At 46.9% G+C, this 13,647-nt stretch overlaps 4 protein-coding genes across 4 annotated transcripts; 1 reads left to right on the forward strand and 3 right to left on the reverse strand.

Moving 5' to 3' along the window:
• Positions 1-1,993: 1,993 nt before the first annotated feature.
• Positions 1,994-2,635, reverse strand: N7466_002149 (uncharacterized protein; the record flags this gene model as incomplete). Its single annotated transcript, XM_057161547.1, has 1 exon — positions 1,994-2,635. The coding sequence occupies one exon, from the start codon at positions 2,633-2,635 to the stop codon at positions 1,994-1,996; it is 642 nt and encodes a 213-aa protein (XP_057024832.1).
• A 5,752-nt stretch (positions 2,636-8,387) lies between these two features.
• On the forward strand, positions 8,388-9,048 carry N7466_002150 (major facilitator superfamily domain-containing protein; the record flags this gene model as incomplete). Its single annotated transcript, XM_057161548.1, has 2 exons — positions 8,388-8,422; positions 8,484-9,048. 2 exons carry the CDS (start codon positions 8,388-8,390, stop codon positions 9,046-9,048), a joined length of 600 nt encoding a protein of 199 aa, XP_057024833.1.
• Positions 9,049-9,678: 630 nt separating this feature from the next.
• Positions 9,679-10,413, reverse strand: N7466_002151 (MFS transporter; the record flags this gene model as incomplete). Its single annotated transcript, XM_057161549.1, has 2 exons — positions 9,679-9,745; positions 9,830-10,413. 2 exons carry the CDS (start codon positions 10,411-10,413, stop codon positions 9,679-9,681), a joined length of 651 nt encoding a protein of 216 aa, XP_057024834.1.
• A 1,372-nt stretch (positions 10,414-11,785) lies between these two features.
• On the reverse strand, positions 11,786-13,140 carry N7466_002152 (anthranilate phosphoribosyltransferase; the record flags this gene model as incomplete). The annotated part of the gene is made up of 2 exons (XM_057161550.1): positions 11,786-12,763; positions 12,820-13,140. The coding sequence occupies 2 exons, from the start codon at positions 13,138-13,140 to the stop codon at positions 11,786-11,788; spliced, it is 1,299 nt and encodes a 432-aa protein (XP_057024835.1).
• Between the last annotated feature and the right edge of the window lie 507 nt (positions 13,141-13,647).

The following is a 13,647-nucleotide window of genomic DNA, read 5'->3' on the forward strand; positions in this document are numbered from 1 at the left end:
CCGAGCTGACCAGTAGATATAGAGAAACGAGGTTACTTTTGGATAAGAAATAAAATGAAAGATAATATTCAACAGGCTCGCCACGCAATGTTGTGTAACGGCTATCATCCCCGCACCCGCCGCTCACACAAAGAGAATCACAAAGGCAACCTCGGAAAAAAAGAAAAACATTTTTTTATTAACAATCAAGTCAAGATCGCCTAGACTCCTTGAAAGACCATTCGGTATATCCACCCGGTACTCCGTATTATCAACAAAAAGAATATTCGACGAGCAAAACAAAGGAAATCGCGGTATAGCATCGCCCGAGTTCTCCGTTCGGGTAATATCCGGGTAATGGCCGGAATCCATCTACCGGAGGGCCGAGGGTTGTATAGGCTGTGTGGACTGTAGGCTGTAGGGTGGCAATGGAGCCCCGACAGGAGTTCCCCCCGTGGCATTGAATAAGCGCTTTAGTGGTATAAGTCAGCCCCAATATAACCTAAACCGGGACAGGGTTTGGGTGTGGATTTTGTTGCAACAAACGAATACCCGAGGGCCGCAGGCGGATTAACCACCAATGAAAAAAGCCGGGGCCAACACATGCAATAAGACAAAAAAAAAAAAACAAATCCCTGAGGGCTTTTGTTGTGTACTCCGTTCCAAACATGTAGTATGTTATGCTGATAGGATGACTGGATTTCTGACTATTGGATTTATAATGTAGAGTATCATTCCGTCGGCCCCACGGATGCAATGTTGGAATGAATGAAATGTAGCCCCTGATCTAATATTGTAATTTCACAATCTCACCGTTGCTTTTGGCAAAAAGTCTGCAGGGCTGTCAGATGCGAGTCACAGTCTTCACGGATGGGGCGGCCAGTTGGGTTGGACCCCATGCTAGAACGGGGCGAGCATGAGCACACGCACGAGGGAAGACGTTGACGTGGAAAAGGTTATTTTTATCCATAACACAGCATAGATTTTACGTTTGCCATGCTACGTTGGGTGAATGCCTTTTTTGGAAGAACTACGAACAAACAAGAAAAAAGAAGTATTGGGTAATAGATAGATTGGTTTGTTTGAAAAAAAGCTAGGGCTAAGGCTACCTAAGTACTAACTAATGTACCGATCTGCGTGCCCAACAAAAAGAGTGGGATTGCCACGGCCAGATCACAGTCCTTCACCGACACTCAAGTGGCAGCATAAATGATGTGATGGTGGCGCGTGGCGTCCGCGCATGGCTTGGATGATCACAGATAGCGCAGTGCGCGCGATCGGATAAAAAAAAAAAAAGACAGAGGGAATAAGAAAGCATAAGATGCGATATCGGGGCGAAAATGAATAGGAATGGTACAAGACGGGGTATTTGGCGGGGGTATCTGGAGCTGGAAAATCACACGCTAGAGAACGGCAAATGAAAAAATTGAGGAAAAAAACATGAAGGAAAACACCGGACCCGCTTCGGGATGCAACGGCCAGAGGACCAGGCAACAAAAAGTAAAAAATGATAATCGAATAAAAAATGCAACGAGGAAGATCGGAGGGCGAAGACATGAAATGAGTCAAGGCTCAACCAGCGGTGTGGGGGTATTTCTGGAAGCGCCGACAGCGATGAATTAGGTAAGCGCGGGGAGGTGCGGAGATCTGCGATAAGGCGCGCATTTGTTGATTTTTGTTGTTGCTGTTGCGCCAACTCATCTGAAACGGCCTGAGAGTTCAGCCAGATCGACCCTGTGAGCTTTGGGGCGCCGCTGCCTAGAGTGCCTCATTCAGAAGGTATCATCTGATTTGCTGGAGGCGGCTATCACGGGTATGTGATAAAAGATATCGGACCTGGTCCGATGAGGTTCGTAGTGGGGGTTGAGAGTGAGGGAGAGGTAAGAGAGATGTCATGCAATGATGAAAGTAAAGACATAGGCTTATTGCACAGCAAGATAAGCTAGAAGTGAAGCGTAGTATTAGGTCGAAGTCAGCCAGCGCCCGCGCTGTACTCGTCAAAAGAGTGAAGGCTTTAAACGGTTGGAACTTTAGATGACGAGTGGGCGCGACGCTTGTTTGGAACGACCCGACGCTTCTTGTTGGTCTTTGGTGTGACTGGTGTGGGTGTAGCCGATGTAACTGGGCTGCGCTCAGATGTCATGGTCTTTGACTGTCGGAGGGCTTGTGTTGCTCGTGCGTGTGCATCCACCTTTGCCAGGAATAAGGCACGGTCCTGTTGTTCGGCGGCGGCTCGCATGCGCTGGAGTTGTTGTTCTGTGGTCATGGAGGAGACCATCTGGGTTGGTGCAGGCTCCTTCTCGGGGATGGCGTTCTCGGGCATCCATAGTAGATCTTCGTCGGAGAGGTAGGCGTTGTTGACGAACAGATCGCATGAGTCGGCACTTGAGAGGGAGGCACGGTTGGGCCATGATGGGAAAGCACATGCTGCGCCCATGCCGTATTCGCTCGAGAAAGAAGATTTGCGTGGGTTGATATCGCAAAGAGAGTCTGTTGGTGTTGGTGGTGGTGCTGATGGGTTTGAGAGAGGCGAGCATTCAAATGAACTGCCACTCCAGCTGAAGGTAACCTGGGCAGGATCGGTGCTTGCCACAGGAGCCACGATGGGGGCCTTGGCCAAGGCCATCTCGCGTAGTCGCGACTGAATAGGAATCATGGTGTGTGAGAGTATGTCGAGAGTATGTCGAGGTGTGGTGTAAAAACCTTCTGTGGTGAAGAGTGGAGATGTGGAGTGAAAGGAGAATGAAGAAAGGCAGGGAGGGTGGAGAAAGATATAGATGTGAATCAGGGAGATCCAGGCCGGTGTTTAAGAAGACGGTGTGGATAGATATCAAAGCCGGGGAAAGGCTTCTAGACTTCCCGCACCCTTGCAGTCCCGACTAAGACAAAAATAAAAAAAAATAAAAAATAGAAAAAGGGTGAAAAAAGAAGGAAAAAATAGGGAAAAATAGTGAAAAAAAAACGAAAAAGGGTAAAAAAGAAATAAATCGAATAATCCCCAAAAAGGAATTAAAGGAAATAAATCTAAAAAAGAGCGGACAATCGGATGCGGCTTCCGTGCAGCAGATCAATCAGAAAATCGGGAAAAGTCGACTCAGCAAATGGGACTCATCCCAATTTCACTGTCGATTTGATGTTATCCGCGATCGATGACTTGACTGTAAACAAAGCATCGAATGTGGTGAGGCTGTTTTTTTTTTTGGTTTGTTTTTAGAAATCGCCTTTGATTTCGAATGTCGAACTTATTTTCTTATTTCTTTTCTTCTTTCAATGAGAAAAAAAAAAGATCCGCCCCTTGCGACAGTGTAATGTGTTCCCCGAAAAGGGCTGCCCAACCGGCTGCAGCGGGGGATCTGGTCCGATGAAAATCAGATTGTGCGGTGTATGTTCGCTGCGATTGGAATCTCCCAATCAGAATACTCCGGATTACACCGCTGGATGAGATGCAGAAATTTTGACAGAAAGCAAAGAAGATTGCAGATGGAGTTGGCAGAGAAACAGGGAAGCTTGAGATGATCAACAGCTTCGGGGTTTGTTTGATAGAGAGAACAGCAACCTTGAAAAAAAGGCGTTTGGCGGTCAAAGGGCGTTGAGTGTATTGGGGGATTTGGAATTCGAGAGCGTTTGAGATTTGGATTTGGATTTCAAAGAAAAGAAGATCAAGACGATTTTCTTTGTGGGAAAAGGATTTCTCTTTTGAAGGAATTGAAAGAAAATTCACCAACTACTAGTTCTCTACGAGTTCACCCGTGTGTTCCACTATCGAGTTCTAGCCTCCAGGCCCGTGGAGATTATGAATTATGGAGAACCCTAAGTTTGCGAGTGCTGAACAAACCCAACGTGATTGGGCGCTAAGCAACGGCCCGGAATTTGCGTCTTTTAGGAAGCTGGAACGGTTCTTACCGTTCTTTGCTGTTCTCGCCCCCGGTCTATTTGGTCTGTTTTTTACTTATATACTCCGTACTCCACCCAACAATGGGAAGAGCGTTGAGCCGGATGAATGCATTGCAGCGGCAACGGTAATTTCTTTTCTTTTTCCCTATACCACTGAGTATACAGTAAACAGAAAAAAACAACATTCTGATTTATTTTTTTCTCTTCAAATGTTTATCAAACTCGGAAATGACAAACATGTCCGCTTAAATCCAGCACTTGAAACTTATTCGATATTACCCTTGACCTCGGCTTTTATTTAACCCCAAAACTGAAAGAAAAATCAATCTATTCTTATTCCGGACTACGGAGTAACATTCGGAACTCGATCGGTTTTTTCCCACACGGAATGAACCCCGGCAACAGAAGGTGACGAGGATCGTGGAAGGAAAGAACAATGGAGAAATGAATTTTGCACGAATCAGCGCCCGAAGTGGATCCCATTGGAAATTTACCTACGGAGGACATACTCCGCACTAGTTATTACTAAGTAGTGTAGATCGTCTTTCTTTGTTTCATCTGGTCTAGACTTGCTCAAAGAAATCCACACACACCGGTTTTACGTCTTCTCCGCTTATTTCAAATCGCATCTCTAAGAGACGCCATCTATCGATTAGACTCGCCTGCATCAACATTATCCGCTCGTACTTGATTTCTTTTCTTTTCTCTTTTCTTTTTTCCCCTTTCTCTTTTCTTTTTTCCCCCTTTCCATTCTCCCGGCAACCCGCGGGTTTGGCAAAGTTTAGCCTTGTCTACGGGCCAAAGTAGCGCGTCCCCCGGGACGCTAAGTGGGGAATCGATCCACCTTCCCTGCCTTCCCCGACACCTTCGCTCCTTGTTCCAATGATCTTCATCATCATAAGATAGATCCATTTCCTTCTCAAGGGGAGAACTTTTGCTCCGTAATCCGCGACCCCGTTCCATGGCTCGATACGGACACTCCCGTCTGGAATCTGGAATCCTTATAACAAATGTACACATCCTATACATCTCATGCGCCATCTACTCCAGACTCGTTTTCTAACATTGACGGCCCGTCGGGGAACCGGGAAGCCACTGATCCTGAAAGCCTCCTTTCCAATTATTTGCGACAGTGAATCTCAAACATGTCAATTATTTGCCTAGGTGGGATTTGACAGGTTCCTCGGTATCTTTGTACTCGATCACCGGACTTGCCCTGGTACGGCCCGCGGTCCCAGAAAATCACAACATCGTGGTCTTTTTCCCCTTTCCCGGTCCCTCGGTCCTGAATTACTAAACTGCTACTTACCGAGTCGTTGGTTTGATTACTTTGATGGTGGATACTGCCCACATGCACCCAAATGTGGGACCTCGGGCATCAAAAATGAATGGGGCTGGAAGCTCCTGAAGGAATTTCAAGAAATTGATAGTGGAGAGCGAAGGAGTTCAGAGCTGTTACGTGCTTCTCATTCTTTTTGACAGGGGATTTCTTTATCCCTCCGTGGAAGAATGATTGGAGAGGAGGCAAAAGAGGGGGCGCAATTCAGGTCGATTAGAGCTGTAGCGGAAGCTACTACTACACTACTGCCGCTAGCAAATAAATTGATAAAATGACAGGCAAATAAGACACATTCGAAAGTCCTAGATCTAAATCTACTCGATTTGTCCACCCACATGAAGCCTACCACCCACCTGGTTCACAAAAATTCATTCCGGGATCACCCTGCAGCTTAATCTGCATCTCATATGCAAGATCTCTCTGATCGGAATCGAGAAGCAAGGACTCTTGCCACTACGTCAGAGCAAGAGACCCAGCAAATCAATTAAACATTTGCAAAGGCTTGGGTCCAGACGGAGTCCATGGGCGATTATCACCGCGCGGCTTCTTTTTCTCCGTTTCCCCGCCATTCAATACCTGATACATTGACAATCTGGACTGAGATCGACTGTGAAAGTACCAATGACAATTCAACATCGTTCACGTCTAGACTCTCCTCACCGCCAAACTTGTTGACAGGCTGACAGCCACAACTCTGCAAAATCCGCCACAACTGCAAGTACTCTCGGTCTGTGCGATCTGTACGGAGTACCCAAGTACATGCAAATCAAACAAGGAATCTCAAAGCTGAAAAGAAAAAGAGTATGCAGATCATTTCATCCCACATCCAATCCACTTACTCCAGATTTCACATGTACAGCTGTATTTGCAGAAACCATTCGCAGATTCGCCTCACCCCAATCCGAGCCATACAGAAACTAGACCAGCTCCCCCTCCCCATCCCCCATGGGGCAGTTTGCGCTCGGGTGCCAGATGCGCCCCACTCTGGAGAATGTGACAAGGGAGGCTGCATACACTGCATAAAGGGCTCCATCAAGCAAGCAATCAGAACACAAAAAGCCCCTCGCTCATTTCACAGTATGAGTAACCCAAATCCGCACCGGGAAGGCTCATCCGCGAGCCCCGGTCTGCAGCGATCGACGGGGCCCTTGACTCGCGTTTCCTAGACCACTCCACACCGCGTATCTGAGACGTGTCGCGGGGGTTAAAAAAAAAAAAAAAAAAAAAAAAAGACAAAAGACAAAAGACAAAAGACAAAAGACAAAAGAGAATCAAAAGTCTAAAAAAGCTATCTAATCGGGACACGAATGGCTTGCTTGATGATATCATATCATATTGGCTTTAGCGATCATCTAGTCAGCGGCACCTCCCTCTCCTGACTCATATCATTAGAAAGAGAGATGCCACCGTAGCAGAGGGCCAGAGCTGACCTCAGACCTCCCACCTCGTTCTCTTTCGCTCTCGTTCTCGCCCGCACACCCCCTTTCATCACGGTCGTGAGTCGTGACAGGGCCCGGGGGAGGCGGGGATCGCCGTTTTATTGGACGGGGCGCGTTGCCGTTACTATCCCCATGCCACCAGTAAGGCCGCCCTTGACCACCACACAAATGCAATCACGGTCGGGGAAGAAGGAAAATCCAATTTGGTGAGAGGGGGTCGGTGTGTTGTGTGTTGTGTTGTGCTGTGCTGTCTTGTGTGTCGTGTGTCAGTTCGCCGGGTAATATGCGTGCGCCAGACTCGCCACCGTGGACGCGGACGCGCACTCCAGCTCCAGTGAAAGAAATTCCAAAATCCAAATTAAATTCAGACCAGTCTAGCCCTTTCTCCGCCAGTCTATAATTAATTCCACACTTGGAATGATTCGTATGAAATCTCTACTGTATATTGTGTATGCATCGTGCATTTTCTCGAACACTTCGACACCGCAACGCAACAAACATCGAACCGCACCGGGCGGCATGTGCGAACCCGGATACATGTCCTCTACATAACAACCCTGAAATGTACATGTAATTTCTTTGTCAAGCGGCTGGTCGCATAGAAGCTCTCAAACGTTAGCATTAGAGCGGACGGTGCGTCTTCGCTAGCGTTTTTCGAATTTCCTCCACAGGATTGGATTGGATTGAATCTGATCTGATCGCTGCCCAGCCCTTTGTGTAATGTACTACCCGTTCAAGTAACCGACCGGCTTCATTCCCGGGCGTCTTGAGATTTAAATTCCCGCTGGTCAGGCGCATCCGCGCTCCTTCCTGCACATCTAGACGCTGCGCTGCGATGGAAGCTAGGAAGAATGGTTGTGATGTTCATTTTGGGTGTATGCGACATCGTAGCTTGGACTGGGGTGCCCTGGGCGGCGTACAGAGTTGACCTTAATATCCGACCCGGCATGTGGAAGGTGCAACGGTCTACTGCTATGGTGCCCATTATTCTAAACCTTTTTCTGTTGCAAACCCAAACTCATACGTACATACGGCCAGGGCTGTGAACCACGGCATCTACATAGTTTGAATGTTCGAAATGTTCAAAATGTTTTGAGAAACTTGCTTGTGCTGTTCTCAATGCGAGTACTATATTTTGCGGCGAGGCTGGAGCTTCCTGCACATTTGGGTACATGCACCGGCGGAAATTACCACTGCCCCCCTCATTTGTTGTGTCTTGCAGTTCTTTGTGCGTGACTTGCAGAAACTCGAGATGAGTTCACACTCGAAAATTTGGGAGGCATGCTAGAGTTTGCACAGCTAGAGTTTGCACAAAGAGGCGGAAACTCACTGGCATTGATCATTTGAATAGTCCCAGTGGAATGAATATCAGTTTCACACTTCTAGAGTTTTGTCACAAATTGCTTCCAAAAATCATGGGTCTGGCCTGTGACCAACGTCCCAGGGTCAAGAGCCGTTGACAATTACGCCAGACATAATTGGTGAGGTGTTCCAAAGCCAGCACTTGAGCACTTGAGCCTACTGTTGTACATATATGCGCGCTGTCTCCCGATGTTCCAAATTTATCCTCCGGCGGAATGAAAAAGAATGAGGTCAAACCATGCATATGTATATGTAACTACCTACTGGGAGGTATGTAGGTACCTGCGTAATCAACATGCATCAATTAATACGTATCGGCAGCTCAAAATACCATGAATACATACTTAATACCTATTTCAGTTCAATTAGTCGACATGGAGCCGGGCAGTATACGCAGCATTGAACGTACGTAGGCGCAGGAATATGTACTATCATCATAACATTTGAAACATACTTACATACTCCCAAAGACCGCACGGCTCCGCCAATCACCGGTCTCCAAATCCCGGCTTGACATGTGACATTTTTCCGTCCATCTGCCGCATACGCGATTCTCTTCTCATCTGGATCTTTGCCAAAAGTTTCGGGGTCCTCATTTTCTATGCTCTGATTTGTGGCCCTGTAGCCGCAACCTTCACGACTACCGTTGCTCCGGTAGGCGCGGAGATTGTGGGATTACAACTCTTACCATCTGCCTTGTCGATCTTCTGGCTTTCGGTGGTCATCCCGAGCACATTTGCTGAACCGATCGCCCTTTGGCTACGAACTGACAACGCAACCAATTTTCTGCATGCCCAGATATTTGTCGGCTTTATGTTTATGGCAGCATGCATTTGCCTCTGGCTTGTGCGGGCGTGGAAGATAATAGAGTTGGAAAAGGCTGGTGCTGACGGCGATCCTCTCAAACGGGTAGCCCAGATCAGGGACAATGATGCCGTGCCTCAAGAGCCCGTGGTCAGGACAGCGAGCAGCATTCCTAGTATGACGAGCAAGGCTAAGGCTGTGAAGGGATTATTCACGATGGCGAGAGTATAAAATGCAATCGACTTAAAGGTTATCACCTGGCTCTTAATTAGCTCTTGACATTTGGTGTTAGGGTCCATAATGATTTCAGTATACCGAGGGCTAGTCTAACCAGGAATCAGAAGGCATGAATTATACATTGCTAGCTTTTCCCTATTCCCCTCAGCAAGGTAAAAGCAATCACGAATGATATGCCCACCATTCCAACGTTTATCCACTGCGCCGCTCTGAGCCCACGTAACAACTGATCATGCGCCATACCTTTTTCAAAGGCTGTTCCAATAGCCACGCCTAAGGCTCTTCCTAGGTTATTTGACGTCTGCAACATTCCACCACCAAGCGCTTGGTCCTCTGGTGATAGTTCTTCGGCCACAACCAGCCCAATAACTGGCCAAACAATGTCGACACTACAGCATAAAGCCATAGCCGGAAATCCGAATGACCAGTATGAAGAGTCCGGGGCTATAAATGGAACGGCGAAAAGGAAAGGCGATGTTATGCCACAAATAAGGCCAACCAGAAGGACATTAAAGCCCGAGATATAGGTGAGCGCAGGGGATATGACGAGAGAAATGAGAACTGATTCCAGGTTATCATGTGATTAGAGGATGATACATATGATAAACACGTGCAGATGTAGACTTACAGCCTGATATTCCGGCAGGCAAGAATCGAAGGGCAGTTTGTAGCTCGCTTAGCCCGAGGTAATCTTGATAGCTAAAGGTAGAGGTCAGAACATCTTACCAGCATCATGAACAAGGTTTGATTAAATGAGGTGAGAAGCTAAACTTACAACTCGGTTGCAAAAACCAAAAAGCTGTTAAATGATCCATAAACAAGACCGATGAGCAAAAAGAGTGCTGAAAACTTGGCGCGTCGAAACATAGAGACCTTGAGAAGTGGCACTCGTTCATATCTTTCCTCTAAGCATCGCTGCCAGAAGACAAAAAGACAGAGAAGAATGGCCGCAACAGCAATAAGCGTTGGAACCCAAGGAGTCCCCCATCCGACCACACTTCCTTCGGAGAAGGAGACCAAGAAAAGGAGAAGGCTGCTCGATATCAACAGAGCACCGAGCCAATCAATATCCACCTCGGAGCGAGCCTTTCTGATTGGAAATTTCGACGTTGATAAAGCTGCAGCCCCAGTTGCCATCGATGATATTATAGCGGGGATCCAAAAGACCCATTTCCATCCCAACAAGTCGCCGATCACTCCACCAACCAAGTTTCCTGACACAGAGCCCAGTGACGCGACTCCAATAACGATAGAGTAAGCTCGTTTTCTCTTTCCTCCTGGTGGGTATGTCGTGGTTATCATACCAAGCCCGGCTGGAATGATAGCGGCGCCACCCATTCCTTGTAAAACTCGAAGCATGAAGAAAGGGATTTCAGTGTGACAAAATGGTAGGCAGAGGACTGAGATTGTGAATAAAAGGAACCCGAAGAGGAAGATCATTCGGTGGCCATATACATCAGCCATCCTGCCCCAGAATATCATGAGAGAGGCAAGCGAGATATTATAAAGGGAAACGACTAGGCCTTGACGACTTGATGGAACTTCAAGCGCTTCGCTGATGGATGGAAGAATGATTACCACCGATTGGACGCAAAGAACCTATTCTCACATATCAGCATTGCTTTAAGATACCCAGGTCCACTTAGACCAATTGAAAGCAGACAGTTGTTGGATCGGACAAACAGTTAAAAATGCTGCGCTTGCAACGGTGGAAGTCAGGAGTAAACTTCGTACGAGGCTTAAGGAAGGGTATATGACTTCTTCGGCTGTAGTAGCCACTGCCTGTTTCACTTCAAAATTTGCGATGTCTGGTGCATCCCTTGTATGTGATATCCGTGGCTCTAATGTGGCTGACATTCTCATTGCAGAGATTATGGCAAATTTCTCTTGTGTCTTTTCCTTCAGGTTTCTGTGTAGCTCAAAAATAGGCTTAGCTTTGTTGGTGCTTTAGTGAGACGATAGGAAAAATGGCAGGTTTCTTGGCTTAACGTATAATGGCGGCCTAGCGTTTGAACGAAAGACAGATCGGACGAAAGAAAAATAAGAAAGCTTATGAGGCCGGGGTAGGTGATGTGGAACACGTATGCTAGTGAGTACTTAATTAATACCGTATCTTTAGATATAGACATAGCCGCTTTGGGAAAACGGAAGGAAATAATGACCTGAGTAATTCTGAAAGTTTTATTCCACTACGGCTAAGCCTTGATCCTGGTATCGCAACATTTGTTTTCCACTATTGGTGCTACTCCGTATGGCCGGAAAGATGTTAGAATCACGTACGTGCATGTCAAAATGAGGTGAGGGGATGTTTTAATGACGACATCGGGACCTTGATGAGCGTTCATTATTCTCACACCGCATAACTTTCTTCCTTTTGTTACAGCTGTCCTGCGGAGTGATTATTCTGTATTGGATGTAGTGGACACGATATTTGCGGTCTAAAATAAGGCGGCGTAGCAGTCGACTGTCGGCTATATCGATTCAATGTTCCACTAAGTCATTACTTCCAGTTTCATTACATAGCTCTCTAATTAATAGCAGAGTTTCTGAAACATATATGAAAAATTAAAGGGTCTTGTTGGCTTCTCCAATGCCTTACTGGGTTGAAGTGCTTTTCAAAAACCATGCTGGACAGTCTTCTAGTGGATGCAACTGTGTAATACTGAGAAAGTTGAAGCTGCGTTTGAATTATTTCACTGCGTCGTTGGATTGCAAAACTGTCGAGTGCGGATTACCATATAGAACCTCGCCCTTGGCATTCCGAAGAAAGGCGATTAGTAACTTCAATAAAACGCTCCAGGCACGTCAGGGCTTGACCACTCTCAACTGCCCAGCGAGCCCGGCGTAGGCCTTCCTTCCATCGTCCTCCGCCTGGTCCACGCTCAGTGATGACGTTTCCATTGGGCTCTGCGTCAGGAGTATCAGACTCGCATACACCAGATATGACCAAGAGAGCAGCCACATTCATAAGCACAAATTCCAATACTGGGTCGTCTCGCGAGACTTCTCCCCGCAGAATACTCATTAGCTTCATAGCGTTCTCCTTAGAATTCCCCCCTGGTAAGACACTGGCGAGAGGATGAGTAGATAAGCCAAAGTCTGAGGGGTGGAGCTGAAATGTGTCGATCTGGACTGGTGCCTGGGAAATGTCTTCGCTCGAGGTAGAGTAGCCATCGTCTTGAACCGACATCTCTTCATGCTCAGAGATTCTCCAGCAGTTCGTATATCCTGCACAGCTAATTTCATCTAGATTCTCCTCGCCACACACTACCAACGCTTTCCTGGCCCCACCTTCTTTCAGAACTTCCACGAAGACGGGACCCAGGCTTTGATGAGCCACGCCAACCACCCGAGCTTCAATGGCCCATTCAAGAGGATTAACAAGAGGTCCCATAAGGTTGAAGATAGTTCGGATACCTAAGGCTTTGCGTAAAGGGTTGATATGTGCCATAACCGGGTGGAAGTTGGATGCGAACAGGAATGCATAGTTTGTTTCCTTATATACCTCCACGATGTTGTTCTCGGTGATAGCGTCGATTTTCGGGGCAATCGGTTGAATTGCCTTGAGAAGATCTGCAGATCCACAGGACGAAGTATGAGCACGACTTCCATGCTTAGCCATCATCAATATCGGTGATGCAACAATTGAAGCAGCCGTCGAGACATTGAAAGTCGAATGGGAGTCACCTCCAGTTCCAACAATGTCGCACTAGACCGATAGATCAGATTAGCATAACGAGCGCCGCAAACTGTGTTGATACTAACAAGTCCCCCATTGTAGTTCCCCTTGGGTTCTCCCCTCGCTTCGACAACATTGTGAAGCGAAGATTGGTCAATCTGACAAGCGGCTTCACGCATGTAGTGGGCGCATTTTGCAATGATATCGGCTTGTCCATCCTTTCCGGTGTAGGCAAGCAATGACAAAAAAGATGCGCTTTGAATATGCGATACATGATGGGACAATAACAGCTTGAATGTAGACGCAATTTCATCCGCGCTGATATCGGCAGCATTTGAGTGAGCCAGGCGGCCGAGAAGACGTGTGATAGAGATACTCTCCCGCTTTTGCCGATGGAAGGAAGACATCTCGGTAGGAAATTGAAGAAACACGCTCTCCGCCGAAACAAAATTGTTCAATTTGTTGACGGGAATTTGTACTAGCAGTGTTCCGCATATTCTCAAATGAGGCTAACCTTCTTGGGCATAAGTCGTTTGTAAATTTACCGAGGAGTTCTTCTCTTAATACAGCTGCTGTACCAAATACCATCACCGCCGCCTCACCTCCCTGCTTTTTCACTCTTTGGAGCAAACCTTGGCTTTCTTTGTATCATAATTTACATGACTGGCGATATGGTCGTTCTGCCAATATAAAGGCACAAAAAATCAAGTGTCAAAAATACGTGATTGTCTAATTGACTATCTCCTATGAGTCCTATGACTCCTATCAAATGGATTTCTAAGAAGGCGGTAGGTTAGCTGAGTAAGAAAATGTCAAACTTAGGAAGCGGTCAATTACCGCTATGACCTTTTGGGATAGGCTTGTTCATCGTTCACCCAATTTCCCCAAGTATTGGTATGGTATTCGGACCAAAT

This window comes from Penicillium verhagenii (assembly GCF_028828195.1).
Source record: "Penicillium verhagenii strain IBT 33310 chromosome Unknown utg000003l_segment0_segment0, whole genome shotgun sequence".
Classification (NCBI taxonomy): domain Eukaryota; kingdom Fungi; phylum Ascomycota; class Eurotiomycetes; order Eurotiales; family Aspergillaceae; genus Penicillium; species Penicillium verhagenii.